This window comes from Dipteris shenzhenensis, chromosome 28, assembly GCF_047967505.1.
Source record: "Dipteris shenzhenensis isolate YYH24624 ecotype China chromosome 28, Dip_SZ_1.0, whole genome shotgun sequence".
Taxonomy (NCBI): domain Eukaryota; kingdom Viridiplantae; phylum Streptophyta; class Polypodiopsida; order Gleicheniales; family Dipteridaceae; genus Dipteris; species Dipteris shenzhenensis.
The window spans coordinates 48,093,782-48,117,205 of record NC_141623.1 but is presented as its reverse complement, the minus strand read 5'-3'; the positions used below and the strand labels follow the sequence as shown (position 1 = coordinate 48,117,205).

General features: G+C 43.3%; 1 protein-coding gene across 1 annotated transcript in view; it reads left to right on the top strand.

Moving 5' to 3' along the window:
• Nucleotides 1-21,926, top strand: part of RUG3 (Regulator of chromosome condensation (RCC1) family protein) — a 93,521-nt gene extending 71,595 nt beyond the window's left edge. Inside the window, exons 5-6 of the mRNA XM_087399811.1 lie at nt 20,725-20,880; nt 21,400-21,926. Coding sequence (XP_087255937.1) covers nt 20,725-20,880; nt 21,400-21,587 — 344 coding nt within the window. The 3' untranslated portion in view covers nt 21,588-21,926. The remainder of the gene's footprint in view (nt 1-20,724; nt 20,881-21,399) is intronic.
• Nucleotides 21,927-23,424: the final 1,498 nt, after the last annotated feature.

Below are 23,424 nucleotides of genomic sequence, written 5' to 3'. Positions count from 1 at the left end.
CGAGAGAACTCCATAGGCAGTGAGCTATTGTCTTGTGGTCTTGAGCATCTCACAACGGGGACATGCACCATCTACTCTCATTTGCTCCAACCATGGTCCTACTGGCAACACTCCATGAGCTACCAACCAAAAAAAAAAAAAAGATATTGCTGTGGGTGGAGGTTAGTGTAGAGGCGGTTAACAAAGTCTACCCCAAATGATGATCCTGCTCGTACAAAAGAGTTTTGGGGTTGCTGGTCCAAGTCTACCCCAAACGGCAAACAACTCTAATCCTTTGCCACCTTAAGAGTCTAAGACCCGATCGTCTCGCGGTCTCCATCTAGAGTAATCGGCTCGAGCCCATAATGAAGAAAATCGAGTAGGGATCATTGTGCGATGCTTTAGGTAGAAGAGGCTGAGAGAAACTTGTGTCCTAGAGAATTACCCAAACAAGTGCAGGGTCTATGGCAGCTGGGGTCTGGTCAAGATGTTGGAGATTGTATGGTCATCTCCCCATTTGTAAGCCCCCATATGAGGAGAGTGTAGGGGGGTGGTGAGCCACAAAGTGATATGGCTGCCACATGTGCAGCACTTTGATTGTCGTGTATACTGCAAACCATGAAAGCATGGGGCTGCCTTATGGGCAGAACGACAAAAACACACCTGGCAGCTCTAAGCCTCATGGTGGACAGTAGGGGTACTGAGGTGCCACATGGCTGTCAGCAATTGGTGGGAGCTTGATTGCACAGTGATTCCAGCATTGATAGACACGTCAGCGGTATGAATTGCAGGCAGGACCAGTACAGATCTGTTGTAGAGGCTGTACGGACCTGCAGCTTGGGATCTAGGGGCTGGAAGAGGCATAGAGTAAAGGCGGAACTTCTGAGAAGGATTGCAACTGGCAAGCCTGGAACAGGTTGGCTTTATGGGAAACAGGCTGCAGGCTGGCCAATAAGGGCCCAGGTGGGTCAGTGCATTTGAGGGGCTTCCAGCCCTGTATAAAGGGATCCTTTGGGGCTCATTTCTCATCCACTAGAGCAGCGGTGAGTGAGCTGATTGGAGCAGAACATAGCCAGCCAGAAGGGCTTCCACAAGTCCAAGGGAGGTGGCAAGGACCTGTAGACATAGCTCACAGGAGGCTGCACACCTAGGCTGACAGTTAGAGCAGCAAGTTGCTGGGGTCAAGGCACGGTGACTAAAGTCTACTTAAGGTGTGCAAGGAGCACATGGGCTTAGGGATCTAGAAGTGCCAATGTCCAATGTGGACGGAAATATATCTTTTGTTGGTTCTATATCTCTCTTGGAGCATTGTCTATGTATGTTGAGTACACACAAGTAAATAATTTTTAGATTTCGTAGTTAAAAACTTGTGTGTGAATTCTTGGGCTATCTATCAATCTCCCACTGCGTAAGGTACCCCTGTTATGGTCATTTCTAACATGGTACTCATAGCTTTGGTTGGAAGTTAACGAGAAGTGGAGCCTGAATGCAAGGACCTTGCTAAAGGACTACCTTGATTTAGAGCTTGGGAGAATCTACTTCTAGGTCTGGAGGATTGTGCCCTTGCGAGAAGGAGGGAGGCTTAGGTTCAGATAGGTGTAGGAATTTCTCACTCTATCTCTTCTCGGTTCATTGTCATGGCCTAGAGATATGCTTTTTCTAATTTTGGGGACACAGACAAGTTGGATGGGGCCAATTACCCATTGTGGAAGATGAAAGTCCGGAGCCATTTTGTGTTGATGGAGTTGGAGCGCAGGAATTAATTATACATGGAAGTATTTCACTATGGAATTAAACTTCTTAACTTGTGTGTACTTCACAATCATAGATGTGTGTGTAGACCAATAAACAGAGTGCATCCAAGACAAATATAGAAGCAACAATGATATATTTTCGTCCGTCCAAAACCAAACACAATACAAGAGAGATGCAGAATCCCACCAAATCGTGGTCCTCCGATCTTACCAAACATCCTCCTACTATCTGCGTGGCACCTCTAGATCTCTGAGCTCGCGTGCTCCTCTGAGCTTATGTAGACTCTCTGTCCAATGATCCTTCCACCTTGGTGCCCGTGCTTTCTTGAGCTAAATCTGCAGCCTTGTGGATGTCTCCTGCACCTCCTGGATGTAGGCCCACGGGAACCCTGCCTGCTGTTCCTTCTGCTTTTGACTGGCTGCTCCAAGTGATACCCTATGGAGGCCCAAAGGGCCCCTTTTATAGGGGCTGAGCCCCCCTTGAGAAACCGACCAGCCAGCCCTTGTTGGGCCGACTGGATCCCCCCCAACCCAGCCAACTGGAGGGGAAGGTCTATATATGCTTGCTGGGCTCCTCTTTTGGAGGTTCTTACTGGCCCACCTGGCCACATGGCAACCAGCCAGTGGCCTAGGCTGATCCAGCCCATAGTAGGGCTGTTCTCTGCCCCAAATCCAGCCCATAGGCCTTCCAATCAGTCTCCATTTACTGCACCTCTTCTTCCTGCCTGTTTCGCCTTTGCTCAGCCCTTTTTTCAGGTCCGTACAGCCTGTAGAAGCCCTCCGCACATATGCTGATGTAGAACTCTATGCAGGCTGATGTCATCATCCTGTCCACGCAGCCCTTGCTTGCTGGAAACCCTGCACAGATCTGTCCTTTCCATCTGTGGACAGCCTCTGGAAATGTCTCTCCTAGATCTGCCCTCCATGGAGGCTTTCCTCTTCTAGGGATCTCTCTTTGTCTGCTGCCCACATGGCAGCCCATGTAGCAGCCCCATGTCCTTTTCTATTTAAGTATGGTCCACCCCCCTGATGCACTCCTCATTTGCGGGCTCAGAGGTGGGGAGGTGACTAACCAATCCAACACACCCTCTCATCGAGCCAGAGTGGCCTGATCCCAATCCGTCGATGAAGGTGCTCCAGTAACTTCCGTGTCATAGCCCTCTGGAACAAGTGGGTGTCATCCTAGCCATCTCTATGTGAGGAAACACCATATCCATTGTGGTATCCACAATGGTTGCTAAGGCCTCTGCATCACGGATCTCCCATCCAAGTCCGCTCGGGTTAGCACATGTGGCTGGGGTAGTCATGGTGGGTTGAGGCATCAGCTCTCTCCCGTTCGCAATCTCCCACGACTCCCTTAACACTAAGTGGCTCTAAATCTTCCACAATGGGTAATTGGTCCCATCAAGCTTGCCCAGCTCACCAAAATAAGGGATCTGATATCTATTGGCAATGGCAATGAATTGAAAGGAATAGAGTTTAGAGTGTCCTACATCTGCTTGAACCTAAGCCTCCCACCTGGGTACAATCTTTTGGGGTCGAAGTTAAATCGATAGAGTAATGAATCAAGGTCGTCCTTGAGCAAGGTCTTTGCCTTCAAGCTTCACTTCCCGTGAACTTCCGTCATGGCTCTGATACCATGCTAGAAATGAAAATCCCACGAGAGGATATACGACAGGTGGAAGACTGATAGATGAGCCCGGGAATCACACGCGGAAGTGTTTCACTATGGAATTGAACTTCTTAATTTATGTGTATTTCACAATCATAGATGTATGTGCAGACTAGTTAATAGACAATGTTGGGTGTTGGAAGCAATGGAAGCTCAAAAATGGAAGCACAATGGAGAAAAACGAGATGCTATAATAGATTGCTGCAAAACTGAAGTGTGGAGGCTCAAGGGAGAGCTAACATAACAAAACCCTAGGGCTAACTACCCTAACTAGACTAAGTGTCCTAACTGACCTAGATGGTATATAAACTAACTGTACCAATAGTCCTAACTGACTATAACTAGGCCTACAAGGCTCATACCAAGGTATAAGTGGCATCTATGGATAGCCCATGAGATAGCCTTCAAACCCCCCTCCATGGTATGGGCTGAAGGATCCTGGACATGGCTCAGGATACCTAAATATCTAGTGTCATGGTTGCACATGTTCGTCCCGTAGGATATAGAGTACAATAGATCAAGTTACAAAAGGTACTAAGTTTAAAGCTTGTCAAAAAGCCTCAAACTTAGGTCGAGGTAGAGCCTTCGTAAAAAGATATGCCAAGTTGTCTTCAGTGGGAACATAAGACAACTCAATATCACCTGTTGATAATCGCTCTCTGACATAGTGATAGTGAACCTCAATGTGCTTTGTGCGAGCATGGAAAACCAGATTCCGTGCGACAACCAAAGTACTCTGACTATCAGTGAAGATGACAGTAGGAGCAGTCTGACATGCACAAAGATCTGCAAGTAGCTTCCGAACCCAAATACACTCCACTGTAGCTGTAAAAGCTGCTATGTACTCAGCTTCACAGCTAGAAGTAGCAACTGTACTTTGCTTCTTGCTGAACTAAGAAACACATGAAGTACCAAGCATAAAACAGTTGCCACTATGTGACACACGAGTGTCAGAACAACCAGCCCAATCACTATTAGTGAACCCATGCATGACAAGGGAAGTATCAGCCTCATAAAGAAGGCCTAAATGCTGAGTGTCTTTAAGATATGTGAAAACACGCTTCACGGCATGCCAATGGTGCATAGATGGGCTGTGCATATATGTACTCAACTGTGAGACAGCATATTGTAGATCAGGTCTTGTATGGCATAGGTAAATCAAACAACCAACTGCCTGTTGATAAAGAGTGACATCACATGTACCGCTGCCATCCTCAGAAGAGAAGTGAAAACCAGCCTCTAATGGTGTGGATACTTGTTACGCTCAAGTTGAGGTAACATGACCTCGAAAGGGTCAGTTGACATTTTCCTTTAAAGGATCAATGTTTGTATTATATTTCTTTCTTTTTAATATCACTAGCGAAGCGAAAGGTGAGAAACTGGGTTGAATTTGCCCCAGCTTCAGGTATTCTTCCAGTTGTCTTCGTACCTCCGCTTCTTCGGTAAAACTTAACCTATAGGGAGGTCTATTTACAGGTTTTGCCCCCGGGATTAGTTCAATCTTATGCTGAACATTCCGCTCTGGAGGTAACCCATAAGGTAGCTCATCCCTAAAACAATCAGAGAACTCCTTTGCTATTTGACCAGATAGCTTGGCCATCACTTCATTTTGGGCAACATCAGTGCTAGCCGAAGAATCATCAATTGCCTCTATCGATGCTGTACAAAGAAACAAAAACTCTTCTTGAGCTTTTTGAATTTCCATTACGGAAACCAACAGTCCTTGAGGTATATCTTTTTCACCTGGTAAGACATACAGCACATCATTCATCTTGAATTGATAAATGTGCTTTTTCCAATCTAGGAAATACCACTAGGTAGGTAGGAGAGCATTTCCATGGACTTTATTGAAGGTCTGCCTACGACACAAGGTGGATACGATTCTATCCTTGTGGTGGTTGATCGTCTTACCAAGGAATGTTACGCTCAAGTTGAGGTAACATGACCTCGGAAGGGTCAGTTGACATTGATCCTTTAAAGGAAAATGTCAACTGACCCTTTCGAGGTCATGTTACCTCAACTTGAGCGTAATATTCCTTCCCTCTTCAAGCATCAGTGTCCTCGATGATAAAGTCTGGGAACACTCTCCCTAACTGGTATACGGATTCCCAAGTAGCTTCTGATAGAGGTAGACCATGCCATGCAACCAACACCGTGGGTATCTTTCGATTACGTACTTGCATTGTTCCTCGGTCCAGGATTCCTGTTGGTTTGCGTCTTGCATTATCCTCTATCTCCTGAAACAAAACACCCTCGATTAGTGAGTCACTTGTATGCAAAAGGGAACAAACCAAGTGGGTTTGTGCAGGTTGGGACTTAGTAAAGGGAGTGCCTCACAGCCTAGTGGTCAAGCCAAGCAGGTGAAACCAATTGAGACTCCTAAATCAAGTACCACCATTGAAATGAAAAGAAAAGTAACACCAATGGCAGCTCGGGCTTAGTCGAAGTCTTCTTTGAACCCAGAGCAAAGGAAAAAAGCGAGGAGAGAAGGCTTGTGTTTTGGATGCCTTCAGCCTCATCAATGGAAAGATTGTCCACGAAACAAGGATCGTCGGTGGGCTGAAATGGTGGTCTCAGAATGCGACGTGGAAATGGAGGGAAGTCCCAGAGTAGAACAAATGCAGATTCAGCTAGCGGGATCTTCTCAAAGGTCAGTACTTTTTTTTGTTATGTGTGTCTGTTGCTAAGTTAGTAACTAGTGCACCTGATAATATCACTATTAAGAACAGGTATGCGATGGCTCGGATTGATGATTTGCTAGATGCATTACATGGGGCCGTAATTTTCAGTAAGATAGATCTTAAATGTGGCTACCATCAGATCCATATTAGAGCCGAGGATGTGCATAAAACCGCTTTTAGAAGCAGGTTTGGACATTATGAGTTTTTGGTAATGCCCTTTGGACTTACCAATGCTCCAGCTACATTCGTCATGCTTATGAATGATTTACTACGTCCGTATATCGGAAAGTTTATTGACGATATTCAGGTATTCAGTAAAAGTATTACTGAGCATTATGAACACTTAAGAATAGTATTCAGTGCTTTGAGGAAAGCCAGTCTTTATGTAAATAAAAAGAAAACTCTATTGTGTATGGTAAGACTTGAAACCGATGCAAGTGGCATTGCGGTAGGAGCAGTTCTCCTCCAAGAGGGAAGGCGAGTGGCCTTTAAAAGCAAGAAGCTTTTTCCCTCTCAACGAAATTGGCCAACTCATGAATTAGAGTTGTATAGTGTGGTCCATGCTCTGAAAACATAGAGACATTATTTGTATGGGTCAGAGTTTTATGTTGATGTGGATCACGATATCGCCTAATCCAAGAATCCAACTGGACTATCATCTAGTTACACCTAACTTTTTCCCAACTCTTAAGAATCCATCCCTTGAGGACTATCAAGTTGCTATCTCCATTTTCCCTGCTCTCCCTCCACTTTCCACCAACATTCCTATTGCTACCTTCTCAAATTCACTACTTGCTTTGACCTCAAGCTTTTCCCCTATAACCTCTTCCTCTTGCCCTAGACCACATATTCCTCTAATCTCCCTTGAGTTTTCAATGGAAGACACCATCAATGATTCCATCAATGTGTTTCAAGAATTGGATAATACAATTCGCACACCCACACAGGAGTTGCAACAAGATACAGATAGGATTCCCATTCCTGGTAATCCCATTGGTAATTTTTGGAGGCAATACCTAGACATGCAGTCAAGAGGAGGATGGGACCTCCTTGGAATTTGAGTGACTATCCGCCAAGTGAAAATCACTCCAATCATCAACAACAAATTGGAGCCACAGCCTACTTAGCGTAGACCAAAGCTGCTGAATGAAAAGTACATCCTTGAATACTTACAAGCTCCATCTTTCTTTTGCACGCATCCCACATTTGATGCGGTACCCCATTGCTATCGATGGGATGCCAATCATCATGATCCAGACAGTGCAAATGCTCTAAAATCAAATATACAAGCTAGGAAACACTGATTAGAGCCTTGGACAAACATGCATCAATTATACAAGGCAGTTATGAAAAAACACTCAAGGAAAGTGCAAAATACAATGAAGCCTTAGCAGGAATCCTGGAGGTGTCCCTCACCATTGATGACCATTTGTCCAACCTCAGCTTCAATCCAAATCAATAGATCGATGCTCAAAGAACAAGTCACCTCTTTCAAAGAGCGATATCTCTTTAAGGGTGTTATGTGTGTTTGTTCAAAGAAATGGTTGACAATGGCTTCTTAAAAACTGAGCAAGCAATCTACAATGTTCGTGGATTATAAGAAAAAGATCGACAACAAGCTCGCTCCATCTATCACCACCACCATCTTTACCATATTCATTGGGTAAAGACAACCGCATCACAACCTCATTTGCAGACTCAACCATAACCCGAGGCAGGTAATAAAATCGATCCAGGGGAGTTATTAACCCTGTGGCAACAAGGGCCAGAAGTGCAGTCTAGGACAACAACGATGAGAGCATTGTGTGTGTAGAGTAGCGGCAAAGCCCTGCTTGTAATATCTTGAGCCTGAAAGATGGTATGATGAATCATAAAGGATGTAGAGGATAGCCAAAATCCTCTCTAGAAAAGATCCAATCATACTTGCAAAATCAGGATCTAGAGAAAGAAAGACTAAAAGCCTACACTTTTTGAGGTCCCCCCAATTTGTGTAGAGACCCAAAAGGTCCCCCCCAAAAGTGAATGGAATATTTTCCAAAAAATCTCCTACAAAAGAGGTCCCACCATGGAGGTACCTATGGATTATGTTGAGACCAACATGTATAAATATCTCTCAATGGAATGAAGCTTCCACTATTTGGGGTTCAGTGTTCAAGCTCACTATTGTGTTCATGTGATTGATCTCCATTGCGTTGATGCTTTCTTACACTATCATGTTCTAGCATGCCCTTACCCTTGCACTCCATGCCCTTGTACTCCCTCCTCCTCCTCCCTCCTTCTCCATCTCTCCTCTCTCTTCCTCCACCCTCCTCCTCAATCATCCTCCCTCCTTCCTCCTCCTCCTCCCTCCTCCCTTCTGCTCCCTCTTTCTCCACCCTCCTCCTCCACTGTCCTCCCTCCTCCTCCATCCTCCTCCTCCTCCTCCTCCTCCTCCCTCTCCTCCTCCCTCCTTCCCCCTCCTCCTCCCTCCTCTCTTCTCCCTCTTCCTCCTCCTTCCTTGTCCCTCCTCCTCAACCCTTACCCCTCGAAACTCAGAAGGAGACTAGCTCTCCGCTCCTCAACCTTGTACTGCTCCTAAATCTCGAAACCCCCTCTAAACCCTAGAATTCATAAATAGCTCTCTCAACCCTATTCCCTTTCTAAACCCTGAAATCCCCTTCTAAACCCTTGAACTCTCATGGAGGCGAGAGCCTCCATAAATCGTTATGATCGAGCCCTCTTTCTCACCCACATGTGCATGAGATCTGAAACATTTTTGTAAACAACCTGACGTGAGAGGCCGCCAAGCTAGGTGGACAGAACTCATGCAGGAGTTTAACTTGACGATTCGGTACCAAAGAGGGAAGGATAATAAAGTTACTGATGCGTTGTCACGCATTATGCATAATATGAGTTTCACGGGATTAGAGAGTGCTCTAATGACCGAGATTAGAGAAACTCAAAAGGTGGAGGAGTTCGTTCAGAGCCTTTGGCCTAAGGCTCATGTGTTCAAACCCGGGGAAAGGGATGACCTGGCATCCAGAAAAGGCCAAACTTATGCAAGATATGCCATAAGGGATGGTATGCTGAAAAGAAATGGCAAGGTAGTAGTACCTAATCAGAATGATCTCAGGCATACAGTCATTCGACAATGCCATGATAGCCCATGTGCGGGACATCCAGGAGTTGAGAAGACATATGATCTCGTGAAGCGAGATTTCTTTTGGCCAAAGATGAAAAAATATTCATGAATATGTGACACGTTGTTTTTCGTGTCAGGTAAGCAAGAGCTTTACGTAACAATACTGCCTTGTAATCCTCAAACTGAAAATGCTGCAAAAGCCATTCAATGTACTTGGATTGTGACATCAAAATGCCCGCCTCACTACTAGCAAATTGAATGCTCAGATAGTAGTGCAGAAGACCAAGATCAGACATAGCAAATGTCTGCTGCAAATCAACTTTAAAATCTGCAATTTGCTGAGCATGTGTCCAGTTACAAGCATGTCATCCACATAAAGGACTAAAATCAGCAAATCTGTCCTACGCTTGCGGATGTAAAGGGTAGCCTTTGTAGGGCTGTTCTGAAAGTCAAGTGTGAGCAAATGAGAATAAATTCTCGAATATCAAACCTGAGGTGCCTGCTTCAATCCATAAAGGGCATACCTTCCTTTCAGAACCTTAAACCTCAAAGCCAGGAGGTTGGGAAACATAGACCTCTTCCTGCAAATGCCCATGAAGGAAAGCTATCTTAATATCAAGTTGATGTATCTGCCAATGAAAGTGGGCAGCAAAGGCAATAACAATGCGAATGGTAGTGATCCTGGAAGTGGGAGCAAAAGTCTCCTCAAAGTCAATGCCATGCTTCTGAGCAAAGCCCTTAGCAACAAGGCGGGCTTTGTAACGGTCCGCTGAACCATCAGCTTTGTGTTTGATCTTGTAAACCCACTTAGTTCCAATGGCATTCTTGCCATAAGGCAAATCACTCAACTCCCAAGTGTCATTCTAATGGATAGAATCCAATTCAGCTTGCATGGCCTTCATCCAACAATCATTCTGAAAGGCATCTTGATGACATAATGGCTCTTCATTGCATGCTGTAGCAACCAAAGCATAAGCAACAAAACTAGCATGCTCTTTCCGGACAGCTGCACTCGTACGGGCTGGCAGAGGAGTGTCTTGTTTGCTGTCTTTTAATGTGTCAAGGAGCCAACGCGGTACCTTTTTAGGCTCCTCAATTTTTGCTCTTTCCTGGTCAAGAGCCCGGTGCAAATGATCTTGATCAATGATAGGCATATCAGGCTGAATTTCTGCATGCACATGGGGCTGTAAATGACCAACAGATGGAGGAGGGACAAACATCATCCCGAGCATCAGATGGAAAAAAGGCATCAACCTGTCAAATATGTATGGGGCATCAACAACGGGCTGTTTTTGACAGTCTAGCAAAGGCATAGTGGAAGATTCATCAAACACAACATCCCACTGACAAAACACTTGCCCGTGCAGGGCTGATATAGCTTATAGCCCCTGCTCTCTAAACTATACCCAAGAAAAATGTATTTAACAGCTTTATCATCCAACTTTGTGCGTCGCTATGAGGGCACATGAGCATAAGCTAAGCATCCAAAAGTCCTCATGTGGGAAATGCGAGGCTTACGACCCGTCCAAGCCTCATAAGGTGTGATAGTCTACAATGCCTTTGTAGGACATCTATTCAAGATGTAATTTGCACACATGATTGCATCCAACCACAACTTATTAGGCAAATGTTTGCCTTTCAACATGCATCTGGCCATTTCCATCGTTCATCTATTCTTCTGCTTAGCCACGGGATTCTGTTGAGGAGTATAAGGCACCGTGCATTGATGATTAATGCCACAGGAAGCAAAAAAAACAGCAAACTCCTTCGACATGTATTCACCTCCCCTGTTTGTATTAATGTGAGCAATGTGCAACCCACTCTCATTCTCAGCCAAGGCAATAAAGTGCTTGAAGCATGAAGAAATTAGACTTGTATTATAATGCGAAAATCCAAGTGTACCTGGTGAAATCATCAATAAAAGTAACAAAATAGGAGAACCTTCTAAACGGTGCATCTTACCAAGTAGCATGGTTCACAAACATGTTTGGTAGGCATATGCATTTTGGGAAGATCCACAACCATATCTTCCTTATATAATTTCACCAGGGCTCCAAAATTGAGGTGTCCAAATCTCTCATGCCACAAATGAGTATCTGCCATGGTAGAATCAATAGCAAAGGGATGTGCATCGGCAAGTGCAGCATCATCATCTGAACATCTGTCATAAGCATCAAGTCTATAAAGACCGCTAGACAATGTGCAAGTCAAAACCAAGGTAGAGGCATGTGTAACATCATACAATGCACACCTCACACCATCAAAAATAACGTGAAAGCCACATGTAGCAATGGCTGAAATACAAACGAGGTTCTTACAAATGCCTGGAACATAAAGCACATGCTCTAGAGTGACAATACCATTAGAGAGAGAAGTAAGAGCAACTGGCCCAATACCTCTCACGGTATATGATGCATTATTGGCACATGTGACACTGCCCCCCTTACATGTAAGCTCCAATGAGCTGAATAACTTCCTGCAGGAAGTGATGTGCTTGCTAGCACAACTATCAAAGAACCAGGCATCACGAACATCTGAAACTGCCATACAAGCATCATGAACATCAGGATTATACTAACATGTAACGAAGAAAGCCCTATGGTGGTCTTGTGCGAAATTAGCGGACTCATGTCGATCTTCTACACTAGAAGAACGAGATACTGCAAGACCGGACTCTTTCTTTTTCTTTTCAGATGCTATGCGCTTTCTACATTCAGAAATATTATACCCAGGTATCCTGCAATAGTTACATCTCTTCTTCTTTTTGTTATCCCCTGAAGAAGAGGCATAATGTGAATGATCAGCATGGGAATGAGAGGGCTTTCTAGCTGAAACGTTGCCTTTACGTTTGTGTCTATGATGGGCAGCAAATGCTTGATCACTAGCCATAGTGGCATTGCGATTCACACGACTTTGCTTCTCCTGAAGAAGAAGAGCAACAAGCTGGTCAAATGAGAAATGATTGGCATCACCCCCTGCAACCAACCTCAATGCAGTAGCAAAGCCTTGAAATGAATCAGGCAACCTATCAAGGGTATTAGAAACCAGCTGAGAATCAGGCATAATCTCATCAATGTTGGCCAACTGCTCTTTCAAATCCTTCACATTAGTGAGATAGGCATCCATGTTACCACCCATCACCTGAAGAAGCAAAAGCTACAGGTGTAGCACCAATAACAGTGCGTGTAGGCCTGGCCTTAGAACCTGAAACAATATGCCATAGATTCTTGGCAACCAAAACATGTCCCATCATGTATGACCACATGGGGTAGTTGGTGTCATTAAGCTTGTCATCGGCCCAAACAAATCATCTTTGCCACCAGACATGGTGCTGAAATACAAGGCAAATGCACCAACTGGCAAAGCAAATGAGAGAAAGGCAACCTCTCAGAATCAAGTGTCAAAAAACTGCCCAAACTTCAAAGTTTATGTCTGTAAAGGACTCTACTGTCCCAAGGTGTAAATGTTGCAAGAAAAATCCCCAAAGGCAACACGAGGCCTTTCCAAAATGCAAATGAAGCAGAAATTGGAAAAGCCCAATGCAACAACGGCTTACCCAATCATGAACAGCAGTGATAGGCTTTGAAAGTGAGCAAATGAGGGCTGGAAATGAGAATTACAGCAAAAGAAGTGCTCCCACGAGGAGGAGAGCATGTAGAAATGGAGAGAAAGAGATCCAATGGAAAGAAGCTCGCAGCCCGAGGCAAAGGGATGCCAAATGAGGAGGGAAGGGCTCAAAGAGAAGTCTCCGGATCAATTCAGCAGCTCCAAATGGCTCCAAATGCTGGCACACAGCTCGAGGCAGATCCAAGAAGTTGGCACACAGCTTGAGGCAGCTCCAAAATGCTGACATGCAGCTCGAGGCAGCTCCAAAATGCTGAAAATTTTGAGAAATGATTCGCACGCACGCCAAGGCAGCCCGTATTGCAGTGAATTTACCAAAATTTTGACAAACCAGACAGATGTACGGAATTTCCAGATAGATGTACGGAATTTCCAGACAGATGTACAGATTTTCGTACAATTTCTAACACATGTACGGATTTTCGTACGTGTGTTTGTGTGTGTGTGTGGACAGGTTCGAAATTCCGTACAGATGCTGTAAATGCTCGCGTGGTTGTTTTTTGCTACAGCGGGTTGGAAAATGCACTGAAAAACAGTTCCCTTCATGAGAGTTGCTCCAAAGTGCGGTCTTCTCGTGACACAATGAGGTTTTTCGTGACAGAAGTGCTTAGAAAGGTCTCAAACACTCGTGGGAGTGTGAAAACCAGCAAGACCAGCAAGAATGAGAGCTCCAGAGGCTGCCAAACAGCTTGGGAAAGCTGTCAATGGCTGAGGGAATGGATTCTCGACCTACTCTGATATCACTGTTGGATGTTGGAAGCAATAGAAGCTCAAAAATGGAAGCACAATGGAGAAAAACGAGATGCTGTAATAGATTGCTGCAAAACTGAAGTGTGGAGGCTCAAGGGAGAGCCAACATAACAAAACCCTAGGGCTAACTGCCCTAGCTAGACTTAGTGTCCTAACTGACCTAGATGGTACATAAACTAATTGTACCAATAGTCCTAACTGACTAACTAGGCCTACAAGACTCATACCAAGGTATAAGTAGCATCTATGGATAGCTCATTAGATAGCCTACAGACAGTGCATCCAAGACAAGTATGTGCCCACAATGACTTTTAATCGGGCATTAGTATTAATCGAATGGCGCAATGCCCGATTAACCTATGTGATGGCCTGCGAATTAAGGAGGAAATCAATTAACCTATGCTATGGGCGCCGATTAGTGTAGAATTCTAGAACGTAGTGAATCTAGAAAGTTCCATCTGCCGCCCTGAGTGAATATATGAGGGGGTGAGGGACAGGGAGGGGGAGCTAGAGTTGAGGCAGGGGAGAGAGGGGGAGAGTTGAGGGAGAGAGATAGGAAGGAGATAGAAGAAAGAAATTATATTGACGTCTTCAAAAGCCCCCACGGGAGTATGAAACAGTGTACACACCAAAAAATTGTAGCTACTACATCTCTGAAACTCAAAGAATCGAGGGGTGCTCATGGCATCTCAGCTTGAGATTATTTAGTACACATCTAAGTTCTAGTCTTATATCAAAAGTGGCCTGCATTACATCAGTTTAAGACTGAGGGTCTTTAGGTTTAAATTTGAAGTCTCTAATCAGAGCCATTCCATCACGGTAGACTGCCCATTTTCTTGCTTTGCGTGCATCCTTCACTTTAGTAAGTTAAGCATTCCTTTGTTTGAGCTGAGTCGTGGTGAGCTCTTCAGATATCTATACCCGTGTACCTTTCAGCTTGTTTGTCTGTCGGAGAATCTTAACTCGTCCTGCCCTCTCATTGAAGTAAACTTGCACTTATGTCCCCTTTTGGAAGATAGAACTGATGTCATTTTCATCCATTCTATTTGTGGTATCCCGTTCTTGAGGCATGTAAATTTCTCTTCTTCTGTGTGTCCCTCCTCATCATTAAAACACCCAAGACTATCCTTTGGTAGTCCTCCAATGGGCAATATTTTCTTATTATGTACTATGGCTTCATGCTCTTTTACTTCTGCATAGAGATCTATTTTATTGATTTTGTTGTTGGCCACAATGGCCATTTCTTTCTTGGCTGAGCTTACCTGAGTGGTGATCATCTCTTCAACTGTGGAGACAAGTGTTTTTTTCCATAAGCTCTGCAATAATTTCTTGCTTGCCTTCGCTCTCCGTCTCCTTACCTTTCTTCCAAGAGCTGCAACCATAAGCCTGATCTCTCACACTGCTTGTTGTTTGCTCCTGTGGATCAGATCCAATCCTCTGCTTGTAGTGCAATGCATAAGGGTTGGGTGTTGATATGGAGGCTGTAACGTCAGAGTAGGACGGCTTTCTAATCAATGTAGTGGCAAAAGTCTTCATCTTCAGGAGTTCCATTGCAAACTTTGATGTGCCCTTTTGTTGAAGCTAACCCCCAAGCTAAGCCAAGGGCTCAGCTCGGCCTGGGGTGAAGGAAAGGACTGTATAGAGAGGTACTATAGGGAGAGAGTGTACGACAGACGGAGAGGCAAGTACGACGGGACTATACGGGACTGTACGGCAGGTACGGCGAGACGGTGTGGGATTGTACGGCAAATACGACAAGACACAAATCCAGCCCATATGCCTTCCAATCAGTTGCCTTTTACTGCGCCTCTTCTTCCTGCCTGTTTTGCCTCTGCTCAGCCCTTTTTTCAGGTCCGTACAGCTTGTAGAAGCCCTCCGTACCATCTGTACATATGCTGGCGTAGACCCTACCCAGTTTGATGTCCATTGTCATCATCCCGTCCACGCAGCCCTTGCTTGCTGGAAACCCTGCACAGATATGCCCTTTCCATCTGTGGACAATGTATCTCCCAGATTTGCCCTCCATGGTGGCTTTCCTCTTCCAGGGATCTCTCTTTGTCGGCTGCCCACATGGCAGCCCATGAGCTGCCCATGTGGCAGCCCCATGTCCCTTTCTATTGTAGTATGGTCCACCCCCCCGATGCACTCCTTATTTATTGGCTCACAGGTGGGGAGGTGACCAACCCTAACCCAACAAGGCATTGGTGATACAAAGGTTAACAAATGAGCTTTCTATTTCTATGCATTCAACTCATCTGACTTTTCAACTAGAGCCATACTTTGGAGAATAGAGGAAAAGCAAGGGGAGTAACTTGATGCATGGTTAGTGAAGGGGCGTACCTAGGTCAATATATATCAAATTTTGGAGGATTAGTGCCCACTGCAAGTGCAATTGCACTTTAGCAAGACCTTCTTCAAAGCCTAGGACTTGGGATGAGTTGAAGAAGATCTTCAAGGAAGCTTTTATGTTGGTAAATGCTGTCAAAATTGACCGAAAGCTTTAAACTGTACATAGGACTGCAGAAGGGCTCAGTAACCGTGCAGAGCAACTCAAGTGCCTAAGTAATTGGCCAAAGTGGGCAAAATATGGAGTCATTTCTTCCCAATTCCATAGATTTTCCCGCCTTTGTATAACTAAGGAGTCTTTTATCTCTCAATGTAGTAATTTGATCACTTTACTAAAGCACAAGAGGTATAGTCCAAGAAAAATAATAAAAAAGTACGCACAATCTTAGATATGAAGTCTTTTATCTATGATGTATCGGCCTTAGGCATGTTTAGAATGATTGAACATAAGCTGAAAACAAAAAGCAGGGAACTGATTAGCCTGTTTTTCTTTTAGTTTCAAAAGAGAGTTTGATTGAGTATGCATGTGCCTTCTAAGTTAGGAATGCAATTTTGTATCTTTGTAGGAAGTGGTACATAAGTGTAAGGGATTCTTTTATGTTTTAATGTTTTGAATAATTCATTCATTTTGTAATTTTTTTCTTTCATTTCTATGAGAGAGAGAGAGAGAGAGAGAGAGAGAGATTTTATTCCTGTTTTTTGGTCGATTTTGTTTCTTGATTTGCTTGTTTACTTTTGCTTAGTCACCTTCTTCCTTCTTTATTTCTTGTTTTCTTTCTCTTTTGTTTATTTGACGTATTTTAGTAAGCATTGGGGTTGCCCAAGAGACTCCGCTAGAAACCCAGTATAGATGCTTATGCTTGGGCACTGATGACAACATAAGTGTTGCTTTGCTTGTTAAGTATGTCTTCCTTTTTTTAAATTAAAAAATTACCTCTCTTTTCTTCTCTTTCATTTACTCTCTATTTTTTGTGTAGATTTTAGGTTTTTAGAACAACAAGAATTTCTAAACTTGTACGATTGGATATATTCTAATCGTACAAAGGTCTATATTGTTTCTTTAACACAAGAGCATAATAAGTTTATTTTTTAGCTTACCGAACAATTGTTAGTTGGAGGTGCTAAGGAATCGGGTGAACACCCTTGATAATGCCATATGTTGTGCAAACTTCTAGTGGTGACATTATCATTTCTAAAAGGTGAGTTGCACACCTCTTCAAAAGAGAGTATTCTCAAGAAAGAAAGTGAGGTATTCAAAAGGAACTAGTGGGCCATGCTGCCTCAACTGATAATCGCACATTGGATACTTCATATATGCGGACAAACTAGAAATTAATGAAGAAATGGTAAACGTTTGTAGAGAGTGGCGAACTTCTAAATAAATCCAGGTCAAGTGGTTACAGGCTTCTTTTGAAACTTATGAAACTTATGGCCAAACCCACCTATCCAATGGAATGAGGAACTAAATCTGAGTTGCGAAGCTTTGAAGTATTGAGTCACAATCGCACCCATATTAGTGCTGGTGGACACACATTAGTTGGTGGACACGACAAAGCAATCATCCCTAGGTCAATTGGGTCTCAACATTCATAGGCTTCTTTTGAAACCCTACCTATTCAATGGAATGAGAAACCGAATCTGAGTTTTGGAATTCTGAAGTAGTTAGTCACAACTCACAATCGCACCCATGTTAGTGCTAGTGGACACAGGAATAAGCTGTTTTGGGGCGATAGTGGATTCAAGTGACCACTCCATTAGGACAACGCTATTTCAAGATGTCAAGTCAATGGCGTTTTGAGAATCAAAACAAAGCAGGAGAAGGAACTCATAGCCATTGTTCATGTATTGGAAGTTAGGAGGCACTATTCATATGGTGCCATTATGATTTAGTGTAAACAGTTTGACCTTAGAGGTTGGAAGGCTAGGTGGGTGAAACTCATCCAAGAGTCGACTTTGAAATTTGTTACTGGAAGAGAGTTCCAAATAGAGTTACATATGTCATCAGCTGGATTCTGGAATTGAATGCTATATTCTATGTGGAATTACTAGGATCTCTCTTTCAAAGAACTTTGGTGTTTCGTATTTGGTACGAGACCTATGCAGGGAAACCATCTAGAGATTTTTGTAGGGAAGAAACGCAATCACTGCTGTTGAGAGTGAGATATACAGCAGCATTACAATGTGGCTATTGTCATAAATCTTGACTTTATGAAAGAGATTGCAGGAAGAAGCAAGAGGATCTAGGAACCCTTTTTTTCAAACCAAAGAAAAGAGCCTCCTATTAGAAAACTTGAGAAAATGATACAAATCAGCTATCCATGGGATGCTTGACCAATCAAAATGGTCATTTGGCTGCTCTGCAACCAGCTATACAACTAGCTGATTCCTCGATCCATGAGAGTTTAAAAGATCATGTATAAGCCATGACTTGCAACAATGCTCCCATCTTTCGGCGGTCCTCCTAGACCGCTCCATGATATCATGTTAGATGCTGACGAGGATGGCTACAAGTCAAGCCTGCTTCCCCTCATCATTTTACTGCAATGTGCTTCCTAGATGTTACATGTTCTAATGCTAGCAACTGTCTACCAGACCCCGTCCTCCGAAGAGAATTCCGATCTGTGGCACGAGCGAGGGACCAAGTCATGAATATCGAAGCGACACATAGTCCATCTATCCTGTAGGATGGAGAGATCATCTGGATGGGAAAAGAATGATGGTCATCTGTCAACCAAGCTGCCATGCCCCTGGTGAAGTCGTGTTGGGTACATCGCATCTTGGCCACCAATCTTGAGGGAGCACTGCCATATCCTTTGAGGCGTTGGACAGCTCCATAGGCAATGAGTTATTGCATCTTCTAGAAGGAAGTTATTGCTTCCTAGAGTTGACACACACAATCATGTTGGACATCCTCCACCCATTCCAAGGAGAATTTACTTCATTTTTTCTCTTTTCTGAGGAGGTATGGGTCCAAGGTCAATGGGTTCCATCCTTGTGGTTAGGAGCCATCTTAATTCCAAAGTGCAAAAAGCTGTTTAGTGCTACCGTTTGGGCACCTTAATAAAAGTTGGCTCCATGTGTCCTTCTGTCTCCTCTTCTCAATATCTTGGTTTTGTCTACATCCACTATCAGGACATCATTTAAATATATGCTTTGGTGTGACCTCTATATTACTGGAAGGTTGCTAGCAAAACCAAAGCATGAAAATGGGAAAAGGATATGAACCTTCTGATTTGACGTAGGCCGTTTTGCTTGTTTGTACCTGCTTTTGTTTGATTATATATTACAAATCTAACTAAAATATTTTTGGTTTCTGTCTTTTTTTGGGGGGGGGAGGGATGTAGTTGAAATTTGTTGCCGTTTGGGTTTTTTTTAAATCCACGGCCCCTGGGGTCAACCAAAACTAGATCCTTTCAGGGTGGGAGGGCCTTGGTGAGTCCAAAAATCTGGGATTCAGCCTAGAGGCAGGATTTCGAAATATACTGAATGGGGCTTGCAATTTAAGGCAAACATGTGTTGCTGTAACCTACTGAAATTTAGTATCTTTAACTCACTTGCTAGCAGGGCGATACCATTTGGTGCATTTGGCACACTTTTTCAAGATACTAGCTCGCTTCCCAAGCCAGTGGGGATTAACAGCACCAATGGTATTGTATCTGAATTTGTATGATTGGACATATTCTAGTCTTACAAAGGTATATTTTTGTCACACTCAGCTTTTGATCTCATTGGATGTTTGTGGTGGCATTTATGATGTGACACGTGTGAAGATGCAGTGGAAGAAAAACTGCAGCCATTATATTTCAATAATTAGCAACTACTTTCGAGTTGTGCCACCATTCCTGTCTATGGGGAGCAATTCATCTGGGATGCAAACTTTCATCAATTACGGCAGGGATGCAAACCTTCATCAATTACGGCTATGATCTGAAGTCGCTAAGAAGTGTGGGTGATTGAACAAGTTATTAGGGAATAAGACCTCACTCAATGACAACCTCCATCAGAGTTCCAACTTTGCCTTTTTATTATTAGGTTTTATTTGTCAAAGCAGCATGCTTCACAAACTTTTCCAAGAAACTGTAGCTTTGGAATCCCAATTGCCATTTGGCACTTCTGATTTCCATGCAAGGAATGCAAATTTTTCATTGATTACAGTTATGATCTAAAGTAGCTACAATGGTAAATCGACTGTTGACGTGGGCTATGTACAAACTAGCTAAGAGACTTTAAACAAGTCGGTAGGCAATAAACCTCACTCAATGCCAACCTGCATTGAGCTCCAACGGGATTGTTTGTGCGTGTCCCTGCGTGTCTCCCTTCAAAAATGGGAAAAAAGAAAAGTAAGATTCAATTGAAGAAGCTAAATCAGCATATTTAATATTGACAAAATTTTGAAGGATCGCTTTTCGGCACCACTGACTGCACCCTTGTGAGGTTTTAAAGACTTGTTTTGGGTAGTTTTTTGGCCTTTGAAAAATAATAATTCATTTTCATTGCTTCAATAAAATCTTGAACACTTTGAATTTATGTGTTCTTTCTTGAATTGATTGGTACACCTTAAAAGTTCTGGAAAGGGGTCTTGATCTAAAAGAATAAATATGATGCTGTAATAACTACCTGTTATGTAGTTGGATCTTAAATGCCCAATGGAAGAACTATGCCGCCTTGCAATCACATACTGCTCTACGAGGAATATTCTGTGATTAGGATAAGTGAAGGACTGATGAAGCGTCGGGACTAATATTTTTGGTAACCACAAGTGCACTCGTAAAATTCAATGTGGGCTTTTTTGTGCAGTGGATGGTAAAGTGTTCACTTGGGGCCGTGGTGGTGATGGCCAGCTTGGCCATGGCTCCTGGGATAATGGTAGAAGCCCAAGGATTGTTGAGGCTTTAGCAGATTTGCGTGTTGTTTACATAACATGTGGAAGCTCCTCCACTGCTGCTATAACTGGTATGCTTCATGTTCCGCATATTTGCCCGCGTTGGTTGAATTTTTTGCACAATATGTTGTTGAATGTTGGTCCATTATACAGCTGGTGGATAAAAGAAGGATGTGCCTACACTGACCCTATATTGATCTTAATCAGATTATCTATAGTGTAGAACTCCTATATTATGGGCAAGCTTGAAAGAATGTTTGGGCTGTGATATGGGATCCTATGAGAGGCTATAGAAGCATTTCTTTGAACTTTGAGCTATTGCTGGGGATGCTGTATTCCCCAATTAGAAAATACAACTTCCTGAAAAGCATCCAGAGTAGTTTTCATGTTCCAGGGCAGCCATGGAGTGAGAAATTTGATTTTAGATACTGTATTGAGGGCAATTCATTGTGTTGATTTAAATCAAGTGTGCAGCATAATCAAATAATCTAACCGTTACATTCACCGCATATATCGTGTCACTTTCGACTTCTTGTTGAATCTAATGATCCGTGAAGTTGCTTATGCTCTATCTTTGTTTCAATATGCAGATACAGGAGTACTGTATTGCTGGGGTAAGAACAAAGATTGCCAACTTGGTTTTCGTGGAAAAATGGATGCTGAAAATATTCCAACACCAATTACATTTGATCGAAAAGATGTGCAGCCTAGAAGCCGCAGATCTGCTGTCGCTGTTGCTTTTGGGGCTTGCCATGGACTTTGCCTTGTTGTGAGCTAATTTTTCCCGACTGTAAAGGCTTAAACAAGGGTTTTGGTCAGAATTGCACTGTATAGCCTGACCTTCTCACCACCCTTGGAAGCACTGTACGTTTTGAAAAGGAAATTCTGTCTGGCATGCACCTATCTTCAGCAAACGAAGTAGTTTTGAACTCTGATCAGTCCTTCACTGTAGTTGTGAAGGATATGTTTTTTTAGAGGAGCTGAAAGCCTGTAAGGTTATCACGTCTGAGCAGGGGTCCAAGGGCTTCCCATCAGAGGGAAAGAGAGAAGCTACATGAGTGCATGTGAGCATTTCAAAGTCAAGATTATTGTATCCTGTTGCTTATTTGTCATTGTTAAGTCCATTGTTCCCTCATCTCATTTTTGTGGCTGCTTAGTTGTGTGATTGTTGTATAACTGTGGAAGATTGTTGTACAACTGTGAGATCGTTGTATGACTGGAAACTTGTTGCTACAAGATTTTGTAGCAACAAGTTTCCACAGTTATACAGCGATCTCACAGTTATAAAACAATGCTCCACAGTTATACAACAGAAAAAGCTTGTTCCCATAGGTAAAAAAGAGCTTATCGAATTGGCAACCTTTCCAAATATGCTAGCACCAACTCTTCCACCTTCAACAGCTCTCATTCAGCCTCAAGGGATCAAGCCACATGGCATATAAAATTCCTTTTGCAAGGACTTTCGTTAATGACATCCTAGAGGATAACCTCGTAATTAACTTTCTGAGAATAATTTAAAATGTAGTTGACCGAAAGTCTCCAGCCAAAGTAATCACCCAAAGAGATGAGCTAAAAATAAATATCTTCATAGTGAGGTCCAAGCTCTGTTTTTACTCCACAACTACTCCTAGGATTTGATCCCTTTTTGATGTAGATGCCTTGTTCTTAGTAGCAAGAGGTTTCCCCATAATCATCAAAACCTTGTCCCATTGGATGTTCTCTCTACGAGTGACACATCCCTTGTCTAGACATTTCAATGTAGACACTAGACCTAACACCAAATTATAGCGTAAACTAACTTATCATACCAAGATAGTCGGCTCTATTTGGCTACCCTAAACTACTTAACTATCACAACTCGATGGATAACCACTTTTCCAATAGAGCCATTGTGCCCAACTTTGGAATCGGTGGTAAATCCAAAGCCATAAATTGAAGGCTCGTCCTTCCTTGCTCCTCCGCAGTAAGGGTTAACGTTACCCTTACACATCAAATTCATATGCAAATTTTGGCCATGGTCAAGGTTACTATAATGCAAATTGGATCAAGCATCTTTAATCCACTGAGTTGTTGGCAGAAGGACCTTATGCAACGAGTGTGGGCATCTATATCTGCAAGGGGAATGCTACTATGACGTGCCATTGAAAACACATGTTGCAAGAAAGGGAATATCTTATTTCACCTCTTTTAGACGTTTGTAGGCTGCCCTTCTTGTTACATTTGTATGCGGTGCCACAAGCACATTTGTCCTCCACAAGCTTTTTCTCATGGGTGGCCCCTTCTCACCATTAGACTTCACATTGCCGGCTCTTTTGGAGCTTGGCAAGTCTGGACGAAACCTCCTTCCTCAATTTTAGTCCATGAAAGTGAAGGAAACCTCCTTCCTCAATTTTACCGTATTCAATTTTTCCACGACCCACAGAAGAAGTGCTAGATTTTCGACACCCTAGTGAGACCACAACTGCCATGTATGCAGTACCGTTTTGGAGGGGTGATATTTCAGCAACAGAGTGAAAGATATTTGAGCAGCTATAGATAATCATGGGATCCATGATGATTCGTAGTAAGCCCTCAATCCCCATAAGATAGTACAGGCAGAGTTTGCTATGACCCCT